This window comes from Peromyscus maniculatus, chromosome 7 (assembly GCF_049852395.1).
Source record: "Peromyscus maniculatus bairdii isolate BWxNUB_F1_BW_parent chromosome 7, HU_Pman_BW_mat_3.1, whole genome shotgun sequence".
Classification (NCBI taxonomy): Eukaryota; Metazoa; Chordata; class Mammalia; order Rodentia; family Cricetidae; genus Peromyscus; species Peromyscus maniculatus.
Window position 1 is genome coordinate 28,081,365 of NC_134858.1, and position 20,916 is coordinate 28,102,280.

The following is a 20,916-nucleotide window of genomic DNA, read 5'->3' on the forward strand; positions in this document are numbered from 1 at the left end:
ATCACAATCTGAGGTTTTGATCCTGCAGATATAGTTTGTAGGAAGCTTCTCTGAATCAGGCGCTCTAGTAAGGACTTAGCTGATTTCTGGGTCTTGAAATTTTATGCTAAAAGTGTTTCCTCTGAGTGCTTTCAAATTCTATCAGTTCTGAGTTGGCAAGTTGGCTTCTTAGGGTAATGAATTTGTGATAATAATGACAGGGTGAGAAGGAAAACCAGTTTTTAGATGAGAACAGCAATGCCCAGAAGTGATGGTCCCAGAGTAGACTAGTTTTACTTGCAACTTGGATAATGAGTGAAAACTTCCTGGAGTGGCCATGGGGCTAGTGGGCTCTGTGCTTCTGGTACTCCTGCAGGTGGAAGATGGGAAACCTAGATGTTCCACCTATTCTGTCTACCTTCTGCATTCTTGGTGATCTTTGCACTGGCTGTTTCTTCAGGAGACGGAGATCCTGTGCATGTCTGGGATGGAATCCTTCCTTGAGAAGCAGGCAAAGTTACTGGAAGTGCAGCCAGCAGAAGTCCCACAGAAAGATCACCAGCAGGTCCCCAGAGACTATGTGGATAGTTTGCTGGACACAGCTGTAGTAGCCCAAGAGTCCAACAACAGTGACCCAGGTGAGTGACAAGACCTGTGCTTCCACAAAGAAGAGAAGTCCACGGAGACTCAGGGTAGGTGGACTTTGTAGTGCTCAGCCGAGATCCATGTTTTGAACTATTCCAGAGTTGGAAGTGCTAGGGTCCAGAGATGGGTAAGATGGAAATGGTCCTCAGATCCAGTCAAGCAGCAGGGAAAAATCTGTATGCCTAATAAATGCATAGTACCAGTGTGTTGTTTTCGGCACAGGGGCTACTACTGTCTTTTTCTAGACAGCCCCTCCCTCAGTGCCTGTGGTCCCACTCTCCTCATGTTTCTCTCTGACTCTTTGTGGGTTCCTTACCATCATTCCGGGTGTTTAGTTTGGGTTGTGTTCTTACTCTGTGCCCTCCCTACCAAGGGCCTGTCACAACCCAACTGTCAGTTTCTGCCTTTGCACACGTACTAGTGAAGCCTAAAAGTCAAACAGCCTGTGTCTCCACATGGGTAGACCACAGGACAGCTGAAGTCCAACATTGTCACATAGAATTCGTCTCTCCCGGATCTGCTCCTGCTTTCATTCCTGCCATTGCAGCTTTCTAGTTCTCCATGCAAAAGAGGCAGAAGAGGTGAATAGTCTGAGCCCTACTTACAAGCATTTTCTTCCCAGGAGAAGGTCAAATGTTCCTACAAAGGAAAAATTCAGGACCTAGCTTTTAGTGTGTTTGTGACATACAACTTAAAAAGAAGAAAATTTTATTGATTAACTAAAACAAGGCCCCCCGAGAAGCTAAATGATCATAAAATCTTGAGATCAGAAGGGGATGAAAGAACTAATTTCATATTTACTTCCAGATGCCCAAAAACAACTCACCTGGCTTCTGCTGTATGGACCTCAATTTAAGTATGTGACAAAATGGGGCTTACTGTTGTCCTATGTAGCTATAATTGTCAACAAGATGCAGCCTAGAGTCATCTGAGAGGAAAACCTCCATTGATTGAGGAATTGTCTAAGTCAGATTGGTCTTCGGGCATGTTTGTGAAACATTGTCTTGATTACTAATGTTTGTGTGTTAGAGTTTATCATGTTCTTCAAAAGGATCTTATGGCTCCTTAGTTGCTTTATTTTTACTGCTATGACTACATGTTACCACAGGGTGGCAGCTGCAGACAAATGCTAATCCTGAGATGATGGCAGTGAGGAGGCTGTTTGCTGAGGGAGGAATAGCCCACCTTTGAGCAGAGGACTGGAAAGCAACTCATCATTTTCTCCCCTCCCTTTAAATACAGCACAGAAAAAGAAAAACATGTACTGGGCAGGGTTTAAAAGGAAGTGAGATTCAGTTCTAACAGATCTGCCCAAATCCAAAGTGATGTGTATTCTGAAACACCCTTGGAAGAAAAAAAACTGGTGCAGGCGGGTCCAGGGATCCCAGTAAGCATAGACTATTGGAGCTTTGATAACAATAGTGATAACATTATTCACAGCAGAAATCCCAGGATTCCCCTAATCATTGAGGAACATGGACATGTGCCTGGGGCACTGACATGACAAGGGAGCCCCAGCACAGATTTAGAGAATAGATGTTCCTGTCCAGTAAACCGGTGTTGAGGGCACTCCAGCATAGCATAAACATGAGCTCATCTGTGGCCCCTCAAGTCTTCCAAATAGGAAAGAAATCGGTAAATGTCATGGCATTTTACCAGAGGTGTGGTATCCTTTCTAGAACCACATGTTATCTCAGAATCAGATTAAAGCCTCCTGAATCCCAACCCCACTGCTCTGTGTAATGGAGATGGTTTTTTGCAAGAGAATGAGGCCCAGCTCTTTGCCCTGAACTGCCCACTCTTTTCCATCATTCACTGTGGGGGTGAGTGGAAGGGACAGGCCTTGCCAATTCCACTTAGTCACCAATTGTGAGCCCCTATTTGGAGTATATTGGGCTTAGCATCCTGGAGAAATACAGGGAAACCGATGCCAGATCAGTAAAATAATTAAGTGGAAAACCAGTTAATAAGATAAAAACCTGTGGTGACAGAGCATCAGGACGTAAGGAAGTTGGAAAAACATACAGAGCACATCACTCAATGTTCTAGATACAAACATTTCTTGATTTATATTGTGCAGAGGGATCTCGAAACTCTAAGCTAATGACATAAAGCTAGAGAAGACCTGGCTGCTACCCAAAGCTCTGAAAGAGGAAAGGTCTCCTCCTGAGTTACTTGTGATGCCTTTGTCCTCTAGGAACAGAGACAGAGCTGGCCGACACGGCCTTGGATCTGGTCCTTGTGCTGTTAATGGAGCAGTGGGAATGGCTGTGCACTGAAAGCATGCACAAGTTCCTCCGCCTTGTTTTTGGAACGCTAGTTCAAAGGTAAGATTGCCCGGCTCTCTCACATTAGAGCCTCAATTTGCTAAGAGATTGGACATAAACTTCTTTTCTGTACTAGGAAGGTATAACACAGCATCTAAGAAACCTATGACTTCTGCAGCAGGTAGATTCCTTCCTTAATCTAGAGGTGTGGGGAAGAAGTCCCTATCAGAAACCCTTTTTTAGTCACCTTGTCTGAAGTTTGAATGTATCTAATTCTCTAAGATGTCTGACATATATAGCACACTGTTTTACAGACATTGTCGGTGTTCTTAGAGTAACTCAGTCTGCCTATTCTAGTATATCCGTTTAACACAGTAGAGATTCCTCACACAGGGCACCGAAATGCAGTCGATTTAAATACATTAGTGACTATCTCAGTCACCAAGCATGCATTGGTGTCACATTAAAACATCAAAGCACTTCCCCTTAGAGTCATTTGACCAAGAGTGAGCCCAGACTTCAGTTCTCCATTTCTCTCCTGTGTCCTCTGTCTCTCTGTAGCTTATGGTTTCTGGCCTATCTGTAATCTGCCTGTTGTATGAGTATGAATCTTTGCCGCTACACCTGTCTGAATGTCGTCTGTCTTGTCTGTGCATGCCCCTCACAAAAGACTTTGCTCTGAATTTGTTGAACAACGCAGAAAGCATCACAAGGGAAAGGAATGAGGGGTGCTTTATGGAGTTTTACAGGGCATTGACTCACTGACTCCAGCTGACCCCAAATAACAAACTAACAAAAGTTACCAAGCTCTACATAGATGCTGCTCCCAGCACTTATGGTGGACATTGGTTTTATAAGGTTGTTTTCAACCTATTTTCTGTTTTCAGCATTTATTATCATAACACACATACACATGTATGTTACTCGTAGGTCAGGGCATGAAAGAGTACATAACATTAAAGCTATGCATTTTCTCAGGTTGTAAACCTTGATTACGTGGGAAATTCAGGGCAGTAAGGTTTGTTGTTACATTATTCTCTTAAATGTAAGTTAAAGGAGCAGGCTGAGAACATACAGTCTTAATCTTATATAACCTCAAATTGTATTCTTACTAACTTAGCTGCAAGGTCTGCAAAAGTTCCAGTCTCTCAGGATATTAGAGAGAGTTTCATCATACTGTAGCACCTCACTCAAGGATCAGTTCCCCATCCTTACATCCTTGAGCCCTGTGTCTTTCTTTCACCTTTGTGCAGTGAGCATTTCTCTTAATAGTGCATAGTGCTTACAGGATGGTAAAACAGAGAGAAACTTGGACTTGCAACTTAGCCACTTTACAGATGGCTCGAAAGACTTATGAATGGATAGAGGTTTCTGTGGCTGATTTCTTATCTGTCCTTATGACCTTCCCCCATTCTCTCATGCTTGACATACTGAAGACCAGATTTCATTTGCTCTGTGGAACTTTTGATGGCATCCTCTCTCACTTTCCCCTGAAATTAAGGATCCCTCTTCTCCACTCATCCTTTTTGACAGTGATACTTATGACAGTATATTATATAAATTGTCCATTTTCCCCAAAGTAATGATTCTCAATAGGGTTCTTTTTTTCCCAGGAGACATTTAGCAACATTGAGAAGTTTTGGTTATCACAATAGTTGGAAAGAGAGTAGAAATGCCCCCTGGCAGACAAGTGGTGGGTAGAGATGATTGGTGCTGCTTTCCATCTGTGTTACACAGAACACCCCCCCACTGTACTCCCACTTCCACCCCCGTGCACACACAGTGATGGCATATTCTTCCCAAAATGCCTCTCATGCTAAGATTGAGAAATATTGCTCCTTCACTGTTAGCTCAAGGGCCACAAGGACCCACACAGGTACTGAGACTGTAGAGCCTCTTTAAATATTAGACAGAAGAATAAATATTTTCCTTCTTAATAGCTTTGCAATTATAACTCTAGTTCTGCTGTGTTTTACTCTGTTTCATGTGAATGTCACTAATTGGGCTTTTATTTCTCTTCACCCTCTATTAAGCTTTCTTTTACTGAGCTAAGATTATAATACTGAGTGAAAAGATCCTCAGTCTTGTAACCTGAAATCTGCTAGTAATGAGTAAATGACATCAGGAGTATATGAGCACTGACAACTCCTGTCCACTGAAGACATTTACATGATGGGTTGGTTTAAGAACTCAGGAAGTTATTCAGTAGGAACTGGGAAGAAAGATGGAGATCTGTGACTTAGAAGTTGGATGAAGTTAACCTTCAATGTTAATAGAATGTTAAAGGACTTGGGCCAGTCAGATACAGAACAAAGAACTTTATCCAGAGAATTCCAGGAAGACTGCTGAAGAACTGGTACTACCTCACAGGGAAGTTCAGTCCACAGGAAGCACACTCCCAGGCATACATAAACACAGAAAAGGCCAGCCTCATTTCAGGATTCAAGCCAAGTGCAGTACCTCAGCAGGAGTAAATGGGATGGGAAAGTAACGGCTGTGCTAGTCTGAGCTATCTCTTGTCTCAGTGGTGGAAACTTAGATAAGTTGTCTATAGCACTGACCCAACTCTACCTTAAAGTACTTGTCTTACTATCCAACTGGGGATTTATTTTGGTCTTCTATCTTCAGTCATTTTTTTTAAGTATTACTAAAGGCTGGTCAGTAGTGTCCAAAACAGACATGACCCCCCTACTTTTTCATATTTTAAAATATAATGGGGGTAAGCACTGAAACTCAGGCTTTGCCCTTGATTGAAAAATGAGTGGTGGAGCCAGTATTCAGCCCAGCTGCTCCAAAGCCCAGGCTGCACTACCACAGACTTTCTGTTTTATTCTCTGAACTTGGTTTCCTCATCTGGAAAGTGGGATTAATAATGCTATTTTTTACTTTATGTGTATTGCAAACTATCCCATAAATGTTAGGTCTTATATTTGTTCTTAAGAATAGGAAACAATAAAAAAAAAGAAAAAGAAAAAGAAAAAAAACCAGCCTGTGTTTCTAGTAACTCCAGCTAATGCTCCAAATTCGCTGCACTCGGAGTGTTTAAGATCTTTAGCCCACGCCAGTCTGCTCTAGCCAGCTGCTGTCATCTCCTTTGTGCCTGACGGAGCAGCACAGAGTTGATCTTGCAAACAGTGGAGGTTCCATAAGGCCTTCGAAGGTGATTTATACCAGTGGGTTCTTTTGTTAAGACAACAATCAGGAAAGTTCCAGACTTACATCAGGAGCAGAGCACCCGTGCCCCAGTCCAAGGCAGACAGACAAGTACAGTACTTAGTTTCCTCATGTTTTCCATATTTACTGATGCTTCTGGTAACATGGGCAGGGAGGGCTTCTGGAACCTACTCTAAATGAGAAGAGTTTGGGAGTCAGCTAAGTACCTCCTTTTTCTATCCTTCCCTGGACACTTCTCTTAGACCCAGTTAGCCAGGCCGACGGCTGTGTGGTGAATGCAGAGCAGCAAAGCCTGTGTACAACTCCATCTATAATGGGACTCAAAGAGAATATTCTTCAAGTGCCCCTGATTAGTTTGCTTTTCACTTTTCATTCTCTGGGATTTTGGTGTTTGCTTATGTTTTGTTTTATGAAGAAGAAACACTATTTGGAAAGGCAGGAACATGGAAGTGTGTTTGATGGCTGTAAATGCCTGAACAGAATTTTGTGGCTACCGTGAAAAACTCTGTAACTCTGATCAGTACTACTTGTTCATCCAGGTATTCTTAGGTTTTGGTGGTGGTGGTGGTGGTGGTGGTGTTCTTCAGGTACCTCCTGCCAGAAAGGTTTTATTTGCATCTACTCATGTTCTCCATAGCCATTTTGCTTTCTGCTAGTGCAAGGTTTAGAACTCCAGTGGTTGGCATGCATGCGCGCGCGCACACACACACACCGCTTCCACAGGCTAGAGTTAAATGCAGACCATCTCCTTCCCTGTTCAAGACCTCTCTTTCCCTACAAACCACTCCCCATCTTTTTATAGTGTTTTTGATTTGGTTCTCAGAATCCATTCTAGCTTTATAATGTGCTTTCTTAATAGGAGGAAGGGGCAAGGATCATGGTCTTTGAAGAATGGAACATTTCCCTCCACCCAAAGGCTTCAAGGACCTGACCATTTTGGCCCATAGTATTCCCTCAACAAGTCCCCAAGTGTGTAGCAGCATGGAGAAAACAGGGCTCACTTCAGGATCCAGAGTATTGCAATGGATAGTCTTATTGGCCTAAGTGTACTTATGTCTAGTGAGAGATTAATTCAGTCAGACATTATATGTGACACTTGGGGATATTTTATAGTTTAATCCCTTTAAAGAGCTCTGTGAAAGAGGTATTATGATTCCCACTTCTAAAGTGAGGAATCTATAGTTTGTAAGGAATTTGGGTTATTAAATCAAAACCATAGAGTTCATAAATAACACATGCAAAATCCAAAACACAGTTTCCCACTTTTCAGCTATGGAGATTCTTTTAACTTTCAGGATCAGACATTTGCCCCATGATTCCAAGGGACAAGGACCCAAAAATCACTTCTCAGAGTGGGAAACATTCCCTTGGAGGAGATTATCAGGCATTCATAGACTCCAAACTGCATGTTCATCTCTACATGGAGCAAGGAGAGCACCTCTGGCCCCTGACATGAGCTTCTGTCTGTCCTCTGGGCAGGCCAGGGTCTTTCTTTTTAAACAGGTGTTTATGTGGTAAGCAAAGAAGCTGGAACTTTGATCTCCCCTGGAGCTGCAGCACACATACTCAACATACCCACCTTGACCCCATACAAGGGACCCCCAACACACCTACCCTGACTCCACTACAAAGGGTGATGTATGAAGTCCTAGTGTCCCCATGGCTGACTCCCACATTTCTGTCTGAAACCTCAGGGCACTTGATTCCTGTCCTGTATGTGCTTTAAGAAGCTTGGTGCTTGTCACTGGCCACAGATAGCTGCTCTTGTAGCTTTACTTTTCCTCAACACTATGCAGTCTGGATATCCAGGATGGGACAGCCACCTAGATGTAGGTGCCATACACCCTTAAAATGTCCTCACTTTCCACCCTCCAGCTCGTTATCTCCAAGCAGACATGCTTCCTTCTGCTGCTTCCAGCTTCCTTTACTCTCCCTGCTCCCTTAAAAGACCTATATACAGAACCGCCTTGGACTCCAGGGACTTCTGCCAAATTGTAAGCACACTCTCTGTAGCCTGCAAAGGCGGGGCAGAGGGAGACAGAGTAAATTCAACCCCATGACCCCTCCTTCTAAGCCAACTTTGGAGGAGTTCTGATCTGTGCCAGGCTTATAAATCTCCCTTGATTGTTGATGGTGTGGAGGGAGTGGGGGAGGGAAGCCCAAGAGAAGTTAGTTGCCCAAAAAAGGCATCGTTAAGTCAAAGGCAAGTCTTGCACGCATGCGTGGCTGACCTCATGTCAGCTTCTGTGCTGGGAACATCCAATTATGTAAGGAGGAGAACTCCTTATTTGGGAGGAAAGGGGAGTGAGGATAGCGGTCTAAGCCAAGGAACGAATGAAACCAGCTTGTGCAAACTTCTCGTGTCCGAAAACAGAAGAAATTTAACACTTCTGTGTATGCATCAAAACTGGATTTAGGAAGCTGGGAAAGTATTCAGAGCTCGTCTGGGTTGGAGGGAAGGAGAGGTATACTGTGCACCATTGATGGGAGAAGGCTTGGGGCAGGAAGACCTAGCCAAGGTGAGGGGTAAATTATTCTGGAGCCCTGATGTAGAGAGTAAAGGAATGAGAAGAAGCTGGACCAGCTCCTTGCCTAGATGCCCAGAGCCATGCCACGATAAAAATAGGAGCCAGGCCAGCATCAGAGGACGTGAATGCCATGTCCATGACTCTGCCCTCCCCGTGGCCCCGAAGATGGCATCAGACCCTATGTCAAAAGGGCAGCAGACACATTCCTGGCATCTTTGTCTAGATTTCTTAAAGTGTTGAGTGAGAGAAAATGAGTGTGTGTCTGTGTGTCCGGGACATATAGAGAAGGAATTGCCTGACACAGTAAGGGAAAAAAGTTCAGTGACCTATGGAATAGAGGATAGTAAAAACTGGATAAAGTAAGTATAGCAGAAAGAAGAAATGAATATGCAGGCTGAAGAAACCCAACAAGCAGTAAGCCTGGAAATGAAATATTAAATGTCTAGAGTTTATGCTAGGCCATAGAGTCCTCTTAGGAAAGATGTTGCTCAACACACCATCTCCCAAGAAAGTCCAGAAGGTGGTGGTGGAGCATGGGACTATCGGAGAGTGTGGGCTACCCAGTGGGATACCCATGTCTCCTAAGGACAATTGGCAATGGCTGATAGGAACACTCTTTCTACTACTGTTCTCCTAAGTCACTCCAGAGCCATAGGTGTTATCTGGGTAGAACTCCATTCAAGGTTTCGTTCTTAGTGGGTGTGTGCATGTAACAGCCTAAGGGGCACTTGTGATATTAGTAATTTCTTAAGGGAAACTCAAGGCCTGCCACCAAAACGACACAAGCAATACAACAGGAAAGGAGCTGACATTTATTACATACTATGGCAGGTAAGCCTACTTACGGTACATACAAATGAGCAATTCTGTAAGATGGGCATGCATGTTCACATTTTACAAGTGAGAAAATTGATATTCAGATTAAAGACCCCAATCAGTCATCCTGGCTTCACCCAAGCACTTCCTTCCTTTCACACTGCCTGCCTCCCTTTTGTACAAGCTTCCTCCTAAAACAGTATCAGCTAAAATCTGCCTTACTATGTTCTGGAGTCTTCATCCTGTCTAGTCTTTGGTTTTCCCCAGACTGGTCTCTGGGTCAGATGCATCTGATGGTGCCACATACATTTGTTTCCATCAGCAGGCTCTGACTTAATCTTAAGCACTGCTGGGCCAGAGATTAGCCTCTCCTAGTGTTTCTACTCGACACCCTGTCCACAACTAGAGAGAGACCATCAGGACAATTCAGAGTCAGCCACAGAAGTGCTCTGTCCCTTCATTCTGGGACTTCACTCCTGCCAGTACTGCTGCAGTGCCACACCTTGTCTCACACCCGGTTTCTTCCTGCAACAGCTTCTTTAGAAACAGTATGTGCTTTTGCAAGAGCACCAGATTCTTTTTGACTCAAGGCCGTCTTTAGCTTCTTGTGTTAAGTTATTTCAGACCTAAAAAGTATCATTGACTTGGGCTGTTTTTGAAAGTGCTGAAATTAGGGGTTGTTTGTTTGTTTGTTTGTTTGTTTTTGCTGTGATGGCTTTGCTCAAATTGTACTGTGTCTCCTTAGAAGAAGGAGTCCTTCATGTCATGCTTCTTCCACTGGGGATGTTGAAGGGACTCCCTGGACCTCTGTGGACTGGGCCAGGAGGGACCCCAGCAGTTTTGTCTACCATGTACATTGTCTGCCTTGCATTTGGGGGATATCACTTGCTCTAAATTCAGTTATGTTAAAGACACCATGCCCTGTCCTATTACATACCAGAATCTCCAGTTAATGTGTCTTTAACATTGTAATAGATGTGTAACTGAATACCTTCTGCCTGTGAATTGTGTGTTCGTTCTTCTGTGTATTTTATATGTTCTTAAATTGCCATATATCCCAATAGAAATACAGCACTAATCATTAGAAAATAAACGAGAAATGCATAAACTCAAGGAGACTTTCATTTCTCAAGCTACATTATTGGTAGCTGTTACTTAACTGCAACCATAAGTAGGAACCTGAGGTTTTGACAACATCTTTAGACTATGGAGGATCCTTGAGAACAAAGACTGACACCTAGAAGACACTGAAATTATGTCAGATGAGCAAATGTGCAGGACCGCATGCAATTGTACTCAGCCCAGTACCTCTCTCATCACTAGTGAGAACTCCAAGCATCCTTCCCCCACAGTAAGTCCCCAGCTGGTAAGTTGGTCAGCTCCAATACCCAGAGCCATGGTTGTGCCTACACACAGAGACTTTCCTTTCAGGCCATCTACCTCAACAGTACCATTTTACTTTCCCAAAAAACACAGTGCCCTTGAGCATCTTGGCCCCACTGTGAGGACCCACTGAGCTTATCCTGTCTAGAAGCATGCCCTGTTGTGATGCTGTCTCTACCCACTCTGCGTAGAAAGAATGAGTGTGGACATTGAAATCAGACAGATCCAAATTTAAATCCCACCATGTGCCTCACTACCTATGTGAATTAGAAAGCAAGTCACTTAACCTTGCTCTGTCTAAGTTGCTCACTGAATGGGAGATTGTTCGGGGAAAAGCTATGTGGAATAAATTTTAGGAAAGCTTTGTAGAGGAAGGTATGTGTTTGGAACTGGACCTAATAAAACAGACATCATTTAAGCTAAGTAATATTTCAAATAGTGACACATTTCTAAATAGAGTATATTACGTGTACTTTTAAATAGAAAGTATCTCATACTAATTCCGAATGTTTTTAATCTGACTCTATGAATGCGTGAGTGCATGTCTGTAGCTTGGAGAAATGAGTACCATAATTCTCCCTGTAGACACCAGGTGGCGCTGCAGGTTAAAAAATACCATTCACAATACATGTTCTCCTGCCCTGCTGGTGATAATGCCCAAACCTTGCTCCATAATTCAGAAGCCACTCCATGGTGCCAGTGACATAAACAAGCTGAGTTTCTTTCATCTTTCACACTCCTCCCTCTCTTCTGATGAGTCCTCAGCATGCTGTTTTTCTCAAGTCAGGCCTGTCAGAGATGCCCTTTGAGTGGGTTCCATCCCTTAAGAATTCAGTGCTAAGACTGATGCATTCAGAACAGAATGAACTAGAACTGTGGCAATAATGAGCCAGGCGCACATCTGCATTGGGAGAATTTTGTCAGTACTCTATGAGATAGCGCATATCAGGCCCTTTGGGATCCCGGAGCCTTAGATGTGAATGATGATGCATCTGACTAAAGTAGAGACCATCAGGGTATAATCATGTACATTTCCTGTTTCTTTCAGCCAGGCATTGAGATCTTGTGGCTCACTGCTATATGCTTACCTTGCAGAAGCAATCAATGTTGATACAAATTTTTTATCCCTCCTTCCCCCAGATGCTGAGGATTAAGCCCAGGGCCTCCCACATGTTAGGCAAGTGCTCTGCCACTGAACTAAGCTCCATTCTGCTCTTTACTCTGTCCTTAGAGTTGCCATCAAGTGCCCTGGAAAGGAAGAAAGCTTGACATTGGAGCAGGGAAAGAGCAGATGTGTCCTTCAGGGAATATGCTTTACTCGCCTCCAGTGTCAGGGCCAGTGGACTGCAGCTCTCAGGGAGAAGTAAGCCTTTCTATGAGGGAGACTTCCTGTGTAATGCTGTGTCAAGATTAGCCCCAACAGCCCCTTCCTCTCTTCCCTGTGGTTTCTTTTCTCCTCAGATTTTATTTCCCATGTTTTAACTACAACTGATTCTCACAGAGACTCTGAAGTTGCCACCGTGTTGTCCTAGTATCCTTAGTGTCTCTCCTTGATGTCAGGATAGCCTTGGACTTGGGAAGGCTTGGAGACCATCTTAAAGACAGGAAAGCAGAAACCAGTGCCACTAGAAAACTCCCCCGTGACTGCCCACCCAGTCCACTTTTCTTCTCTCCTGTGGCCCTGCCAGTATTTCTCCTGTTTCTTTCTCTTGGACATCTGCATCTCCTGTTGAGCCTTTGTTCTCAGGGCTGCTCTTTTCCAGCCTTCTGTGGCCATTTCCACAGCCTGACTTGGAGCCCTGCTATGTCTGCTTATTTTAGCAGGATCCCAGGTAATTCTCTTCCAGATCCCAGCTGGGCGCACTCTAACTCTAGTTCTTCTGATATCGGAGACGTGGAAGTGGGCCCCTTCTGAATAAAGAGCTCATAATTACCTAGCTCTTCTCCCCCTGCTTCCTTTCTCCCTCCCTGCAGTGGTGACCATGCCCTTAGCCAAGAGGGGAGCACCCCAGTGAGTTCAAGTCTCCAGGATCAATAGGGACCCTGGTTGTCAGGACAACCACTAAATTACTGCTTCTTCTTCCTTTGTATCTTGCCTTTCTTCCTGCTGCTCCAGTGCTAAGGCCTGCACACCCTCTCACTGCCCTTTCCCTTCAGCTGACTCCATTTTCTTCTGACTGGGTGGCCCTTTTAATTACCCTTGCCTTCTCAGCCCCTCCCTGTCTTTGCACTCCACTGAGAAAGGCAGGCTCAGGGTAACTACCTAGGGACTGAATGAGCCAGACCTGCAGTTCACATGGGGCCAGGGAGTGGGAAGGGGACATTGTGTGTCTTCTAGTTTCTAAAATGAGTGTCATTGTGTGGCATACAGAGATTAAGCTTTGGGAGGATTCTGACATAATTTTCATGTTACCCCTAACTCCACAGGCTTCTCTCCAGTCTGGTTAGTCCCTCTGTACCAGTGTTTTACTGTTTCTGTCTTTATTCCCCTGAGCCTGCTGGGAAGGAGGGAAACGGAGGCACGCTATACACAGCTCACTGTCCCCCGCTGTCCTGTTCTCTGGATCTAGTAGGGTTTGTTACAAGGAGGGGTCGCCTTCTCTGTCACACACACACACAAATACAGCAGCTTCAAAAACATTGTATTTTCATTTTTCTCATTTGATCTCATGAAGAAGACAGCATGGAATTCTCCTATTTTAAAATGGAGGCCTAAACTCCGTTCATTCAACTTCTAAGAGGGCAAGCCAGCCAGAGGTGTTTATAGTTATGCTGTGCCTTCCTAACAAATGGTGGTGGGGAGGCTTGAATGTCCTCAGGCACACTGGATTTAGGTAAGCTTTCAATTTAAAATCTTAAAGCTGTCACGTTGTCCAAATCTGGAACAGATGTCTGCAGATCACCTTTCGCACTCCATCTCACATCTCCCCAAAAACTCAGGATCTACAAGTGTGTCGTATTTGTTAGAAAGGGATCCCACAAAAAGCTTTTGATTTTTGTCTGTGTCCCCACCCCACCCCCATCCTGCTACATTTTCTTCTTTCTAATTTCAAAAAGTTGGTTGGAAGCAGCTTGGTGTTGTTCCATCCATCAAAGACACTTCCCAAAACACAGGGGTGACTTAGTCATCCTAGACCTCTGTGTTTGACTTGCAGCCCCTTCTGTCTTCAGGGCCGGTTTGCCAAGAAAACCAACTGAAGCGTAGGCAGCCGCCGGCAGCTGTCTCCCTTCTCTGAGATTTATAGACTGCAGAAAGAAGCCATGGCTGGGCCACTAACCCTTGCTTTTCACCTCCTGTCCCTTCCAGCGGGATGCATAAGTATCTGGGACCTGCCCTTTGCATGGATTGTTCATGATACATTCCTCAGTCTAGAGCAGCCGACTTATTACCAGCATACTCCTGACAACACCCAGCCCGCATCTGGTGTATTACCTACATTTCAGTTTGATTGCTAGCTTTCAAAAAGGTCGTTATTAAGAAAGTAAACCTAAGGTTTATGACCAGATGTTTATATAAATACATATGAAATGCAAATACAAAGCATTTCTATATTGTATACAGTCTATTGGGTTTTTTGTTTTTTGAGTTGATTGGTTAGTTGGGTTTTATTATTGTTTTGAGTTTTTGTTTGTTTGTTGTTTTATTTTGTTTTTCACACCAAGGGTTCACCATGTAGTGAACTCTTGATTGTTCTGGGATTGCAAGTAAATGCTACCATGCCCAGTGTCTGCTTATCTGTTTGTTTTGGGACAGTCTTGCCATGTACCCCAAGTAGGCCTCACTCATGATCCTCTTGCCTCAACCTCAAAGTGCTGTGATTGCAGTTTACTCTGTCATACTCCATCTTGTCCACAGTATTTAAAATCTGTCTTTGTACTCCACCATAAGCCTAAATAATTAGAAGCTTGCTACTTGTTTCCTTCTTTAAATATTGGGGCATATGCTTGAGCAGAATTTATTTTGTACTGTTACCATGCCCTAAGACCAGAGGTTTCCCCTCTACAACATGTGTGAACTGATATTTACCACTCAGCTACTCTGTTTCGAGTGTTGTGATTAAAAATACATTAAAAAGATCCCAAGTCTTCACAGTAGGAAGTTGGATATCCAACTGAAGGTGCAAACTTATAATTGAGGAGTTCTAGTATAAAACTGAAGCTTTTACAAAGAAATTCAGTGTGACTCAGAGAAAGGCGAAGCAGTCAATTGTGAGAAGCCCAGGGAAGGCTTCCAGACCAGATGACATCCAAAGTAGACCGGGAAGAGTGAGGGGTTACAGCAGATGGGACATGCAGAGCATCAAAGCAAAGCAGTGGGAAGTGTCATCTGTCTGGTCCTCACGGGAGCTAAATGGTACAGGATGTACCACGTACGAGACATGAGAGCTAACTCACACAGGCTGGTGAAGAACAGCATCTGTCTGCTACTGGGTAGGATGCAGTTTACAAACAGTCATCGTGATGACATGCTCATTTTGGCAGTCTGGAAAAATCATTTTCACAGTGCTCCTGACAATCAGTGGAAAGAGGCAAAGCTGGAGCCAGGGAAACAAATTCAGAAAGAGTTCAACTGAAAGAGATAGAAGCTGGGAAGCTCAACTTGGGCCACTGCAAGCAGGATGGTGCAGGCAAGAGGTCTGTGAGCTGTGGAGGTGGTGGGGTCAATGAGATTAGATGTGTGCTGTTGCAGTGGGGTCAAGGACAAGAGAAATCAAGAATGAGTTGTACAGAGTTTCTGCCTTGTGGGTTGAGAGCTGTAACTGATAGAATGACAGCATCTTTCTGAACAGTGTATCCAGATTGTGATTGGAAGGCTGTCACTGCCAAAATCAATAGCTTTGATTTGAATGCAAATGAATTACACTTGAAGAAACACAGACTCTGTCTCTAATAATTACTAGACTGTAGATAGAAAACTTAAGGCCCAGATAATATATTTGCCTGTAAGTCTGTCTTTAGTTTTTGTTTTTATGGATTGCTTGTTTGTTTGAGATAGGGCTTCATGTACCCCAGGCTGGCTACAGATTCAGTGTGTAGCTGAGGATAGCCTTGAAGGTCTGATCCTGTTGCCTCCACTTCTGAGTGCTGGGATTACAAGTGTGTATCACCACACCCAGTTTATGTTCAGTGCCATAGTCTGTGGTAATTCAGGGTGAATTCTGACCACAGATACTAGAAAGTATATTATGCTCTGCAGGAGACCATCACTCAAGGACTAGGGAGAAGTTGAAGACAATATGTAAAGTAAACACTGAAAAGCACTTGCCTCACATGGAAAAACAGCAGTGGGTGAGAGATCCTGGGATTCATAGAGAAACAAAATAGAGTGAGTTGTGTTTTTTTTTTAAGCATACTGCTTTATGAGCTATATAACCAATGGAATTGAAATATTGGCACCAGCAATATTCATGAAAGTTCTAGAACAGAATTAAGTTAGCTATGTGACAGCTTATTATGTATTTGTCACTCTTATGCTAAATGCTCCAGGAAATAACTGAAGGAGGAAGTCAGATCCCTGCCCTTCAAGCTGTAAGTCTTATTCTTTTGGCACTTACAAAAAGCTGTCCCAAATCAGAGGTTCAGTAGGTATGTGAACAAGTTAAATACACAAGTCTAATGAGGGAAAAGAGAAGAATCAGCATCAAGTGAGATTAAGATCAGTTAAGATCAGATTCTAGATGAACACTGGAAGTTAGAGAGGGATAGAGACTCAGTACTGCAGACCAAGTCGTAATGGAACTGATGAGAAGAGTGGCCAGCACACAAACGTGGCAGGAGCTAAGACTAATTAAAATCAGGAAAGAATGGCTTTTTAAAAGAGCCAGCAGTTGATTTCAAAGTCAAGCTGATTGTTTGGGATAGATGCTAGACTATTAGCTGCTTACATCAAGAAAGCATTTATTCACTCACAACAAACAAATGGGTCTACATTCTAGGCTATATAATTCTGTTTTGGTTTCTTTGAAAGGAAAATGGTCTAATAAGAATGAATATGATGACGGTAGAATTGAAAGCTACAATAATATGGAAATAATAGTCATAGAGTATTTAAGTATTTTGTCCGTTTTGTTTTTGTACTGAGAATCAAACCCAGGGCATGCATATGATATACAAGCATTCTGCTCCTGAGCTGTGTTTGCAGGCCATAGACACAGCTCAGGCTAACCTAGAACTTGTGATTACCCCCCCACCCCCATCCCTTTCAGCAATTGCTTCATCCTTGCACCACCATGACTGGCTTAACTAGTTTCAAGTCCATGTACCTTACATAGATGAATCTAGACTGTGAAACTGGACAAATTTATATTTACCACTGGAGATCCATGGGCCATAAGAAATGGTCATTTGTGATCATTTGGGGATGGATTGCAGATGGACAAATGTCTTGCCTTTAAAAAAAAATGGTTAAAGGTTATGGCTCTGGCTTCTATCTCTAAGTTTCTGAAGCATGTTATGAAATACATGTTTTCTCAACACTCAGGAAAGAAAACAGTAAGTCAAGATAGTGGGATGGATTTTGTAAGCACATGTCCTGCCTGGTTATGGTAGCTTCTTTGAGAAGTTATAAAAGGAAATAGTGATGGTAACATGTCTAGATTTCAACAGGTGTTTGTTATGATATGCCTATAGATAAAGATGGACATACTTGACCAGAATCAGTTAGCACTTTAAAGTGATCTGTGGCTAGTTCAAGTGGTTTTTGCGCACACACACACACACACACACACACACATACACACACACACACACACACGGGCAGAGGGGAGAGAGGAAAAACTGATGCTATCCTGGGAAGCTATTTCTGGTGATAAAGCATTGCTCCTCTTCTTCCCCTCTTCAGTGGTTTTCATCTCTAATTTTGGAAGCAACCCAATCTTAGAGAAAATGAATATTCAAGAAGATCTGAAAGGTTGACATTATTATCTGAGACAACAAAATAGAATTTGTATGACATCCATAGAAGCTGAAATTTAGATTTTCTTTTTTTCCTTTTGGTTCTTTGAAACAGGGTCTCTCTGTATGGTCCGGATTGGCCTGGGACTTCAAATCCTCCTCCTTCTGTCTACCTGGTTCTGGGATTGCAGGCATGTGTTATCATGCCTAACTACTGCATATTTGTATTGCACAAGTACAGCTTTAACTGCAGGCTGCTCATTTTAGTGTACTTAATATGTGGACTTACAGTGTTAGTTGACTGCAAAGGCAGTGTCAGTTAGTGCTTTTGGTGTATGCCCCAAAGCCAGCATAGTCATAGACTGACAGCATTGAGATCAAAGAAGACTCTGTTCCCTACACACAGCAGCTCAGGACCTCCAGGCATGTTTGGTTCTGGATAGATCTGGAGGATGGAGCCAGGGTGAGAAATAGTCCACTTCTCTCCATCATTCAACAAATCCACAGGACAGACAGAGCCAGGATGCGAAAGAAGTAGTCCACTTCTCTCCATCATTCAAGACATCCTTAGGTGGCTGATGGGTGCCCAGCTTTGAGGCTATAAGAGTCAAGTCTATTTAGCTTACAGGAGAGATGTAAGAAAGGAATAATTACTGAATTAAAATTGTACTGTACTATCTTTAGAGATAAACTTACCTTAATACCTATTAACTTAGAGGGTAGAACTAAAACAAGGGACTAGAATTCACAAAGAGACAATACTTAAAAAGTACTTCTAATATACTAAAATTATACTTTTAATTAAGCTTCCCCATGGTCACATTGCTAATGAATGGCAGAAGTAAAATAAAAGCCTATTTCTAGACTCAATAGACAAGCCCTTGTTTATGTCTTGAATTTATGGAGCAGGGCTCTGCTTCGAAAGGAGGTTGGATAGGATACATTCCCTTCCAGTTCTTAAGTTGTTTGTTCCTGTAAGCCACTTGAAAAGGCTTCTCATTGGTTCTCAGCATTTACATGTATGGAATTGGTGAGATTGAGAAAGGTCACCTCTATAGTTCAACAGAGGGCTTTTAGAAGTTCCTTACTGGGCTGGAGAGATGGCTCAGCCGTTAAAAGCTAGGCTCACAACCAAAAATATAAAATATAGAAGTTCCTTACTTAAGATCCTTGAATATTTAATACATATTATCATAACATCTATGATTTATAGATTTCTAATTAAAAAGAAAATAGTGACTGTTTGGGGCTGGAGAGAAAGCTCCAGGGTTAAGAGCATTTGCTGCTCTTCTGAAGTCCTGGGTTCAATTCCCAACCTACATGATGATAACTCCAATCCCAGGGGATCTAACATTCTCTTCTGGTCTCTGCAGGTACCGGGCACACACATGTGGTGTACAGACATACATGGAGGGAATATACCTATACACATAAAATAAGTTTAAATATATATACTGCCTGTAATTTTCAAAGAATTATTACAAATATATTTTCTAAAACCATTGCCTGTTTGCCCTAGATATAAAAGTAAGGAACCAGATTCTTAAGTTGTAGTGTTAAGGAGGGTTAGGTCTTCTTTTGATGGACATGTCTTAGAGATGTGGACCCATGATCTAAGCCATGAAAGCAAAGGTCACAGAAGGCGCGTACATACTCAGTAAGCCATTTCAGACTTCACACTAAGTGCACGGAGGAGGAAGCAGGAGCTCCTCGCCCTCAGAGTTCATTTCCTCCTCATTCTTCTCCCATAGAGGACAGGAAAGAATAGTGACCTAAATACACAGTCAGAGGGCAGCAATGTTGAACTTTCTCAGACACAGCCGAGGAACTAGGGTCTGGCAGGCTATCAGACTGAGAAGTGTAAAACTGCTGGCTGACAACGGAGATTGTGAATAAACACACAAAGGGACCATCCCAGGAAAAGAGGCCTGAGAAAGGAACCTGGGAAAGAAGCTGCTCTATCAAGTGTGACACCAACCAGAGCGACTTACTGAATGGAAAGGCAGGGTCCCCACTGTGCCTCCCGGGGGGCCTGCTTCTTCTCTGCTCCACAGATGGGTGCTACTGAGCAGTGAGCCAGTGCTCATGTGCTAAGCATGTAATTTGCAGGGCTCCAGAGGTGGCCGATGTTTCTAGGAAACGAAAAAGGGCTTGGGCTGTCTCAGAAGTCCTTGTCCATCATACTGTATCATTGTATTAAAACTTTTCTGAAAACTTATATCCACAGTAAAAAGTAAATTTATATAGAAACAATTTTACTGAATGCTCATGTATACAGACATGCATACAGGTATGCATGCATATTTAATCTATATACACATAGGTGCATGCATGTATGAGAAACAGAAGTATCCTAAAAGGTATACTACACTTGTATATTTTCTATTCAATTTCTACTTAGAGTTTTTAAAATGTTGATACAAATGATAACACATGTTCTCTAATGATGTCCAGCCACAGTTTAAAATATACTGTGCTAAACTGCCAAGCTTTTAAAACTCACTGTGAAAGTTGCCCAATATATTTCATCTAAAGGATCCTAAGTCTAAGGCAATGATTCTCAGCCAGAGGCATTTTATTCTCAGGAGGTAATGTCTGGAGTACTTTTGATTGTCATAGCTACCATGTAGTTAAGGTAGACGGTCAGAGATATTGGCTAAACACTTCCTAATACCCAGTATAGCCCCTCACAGTGAAGAATTAGCAGTCAAACCATCAGGAAGTATATGGCCAAAAACCTTGCTTCAAGGATCCTAAGGTGAGTCTTTAATCTATTGTAGGTCTATTTCAAATAGTAGAAAATGTCCATAAACAGAAGAACGAGTCATTCAAGGTTAGCTTTAACCTGATCATCTTTTCTCTCTCTCTCTCTCTTTTTTTAACTGTATTTGATATCTTATGGTAAGGTTGGAGCATCTTCTTGGGCTATGAGGTACAGCCCAGTAGGTGATTAAGAGATCTGTTATTTTCTTCCATTCAGAATGCACTGGGAATGTTTGTTAGAGTATTATTAATACACATATTTTCTACTTCACACCTTTGCTGTCATTTCTCTTCCATTTAAGTTATCTAATCCAGGACTCTCCCTCACTTAGTCTGCGGCTCTCTTAGACAAGAAGTGAGAGGGAAATTCAGCTATCTCCATTAGACACGATCTCTAGTGTCTTCTCCCCTCCTTCCTGAGATTTGATTCGGCTGTTTTGATGGGAAGTGACCTTCTACTGACCTTG

General features: G+C 42.9%; 1 protein-coding gene across 2 annotated transcripts in view; it reads left to right on the forward strand.

The window, feature by feature from the left end:
• Window positions 1-20,916, forward strand: part of Snx19 (sorting nexin 19) — a 40,574-nt gene that overhangs the window by 9,974 nt on the left and 9,684 nt on the right. Inside the window, exons 7-9 of one of the 2 annotated variants that reach the window (XM_076575915.1) lie at window positions 440-617; window positions 2,822-2,951; window positions 15,990-16,101. In XM_076575915.1, coding sequence (XP_076432030.1) covers window positions 440-617; window positions 2,822-2,951; window positions 15,990-16,011 — 330 coding nt within the window. In that variant the 3' untranslated portion in view covers window positions 16,012-16,101. Of the gene's footprint in view, window positions 1-439; window positions 618-2,821; window positions 2,952-15,989; window positions 16,102-20,916 lie in introns of those variants that run through there. The other variant, XM_042280603.2, reaches the window with a different exon arrangement.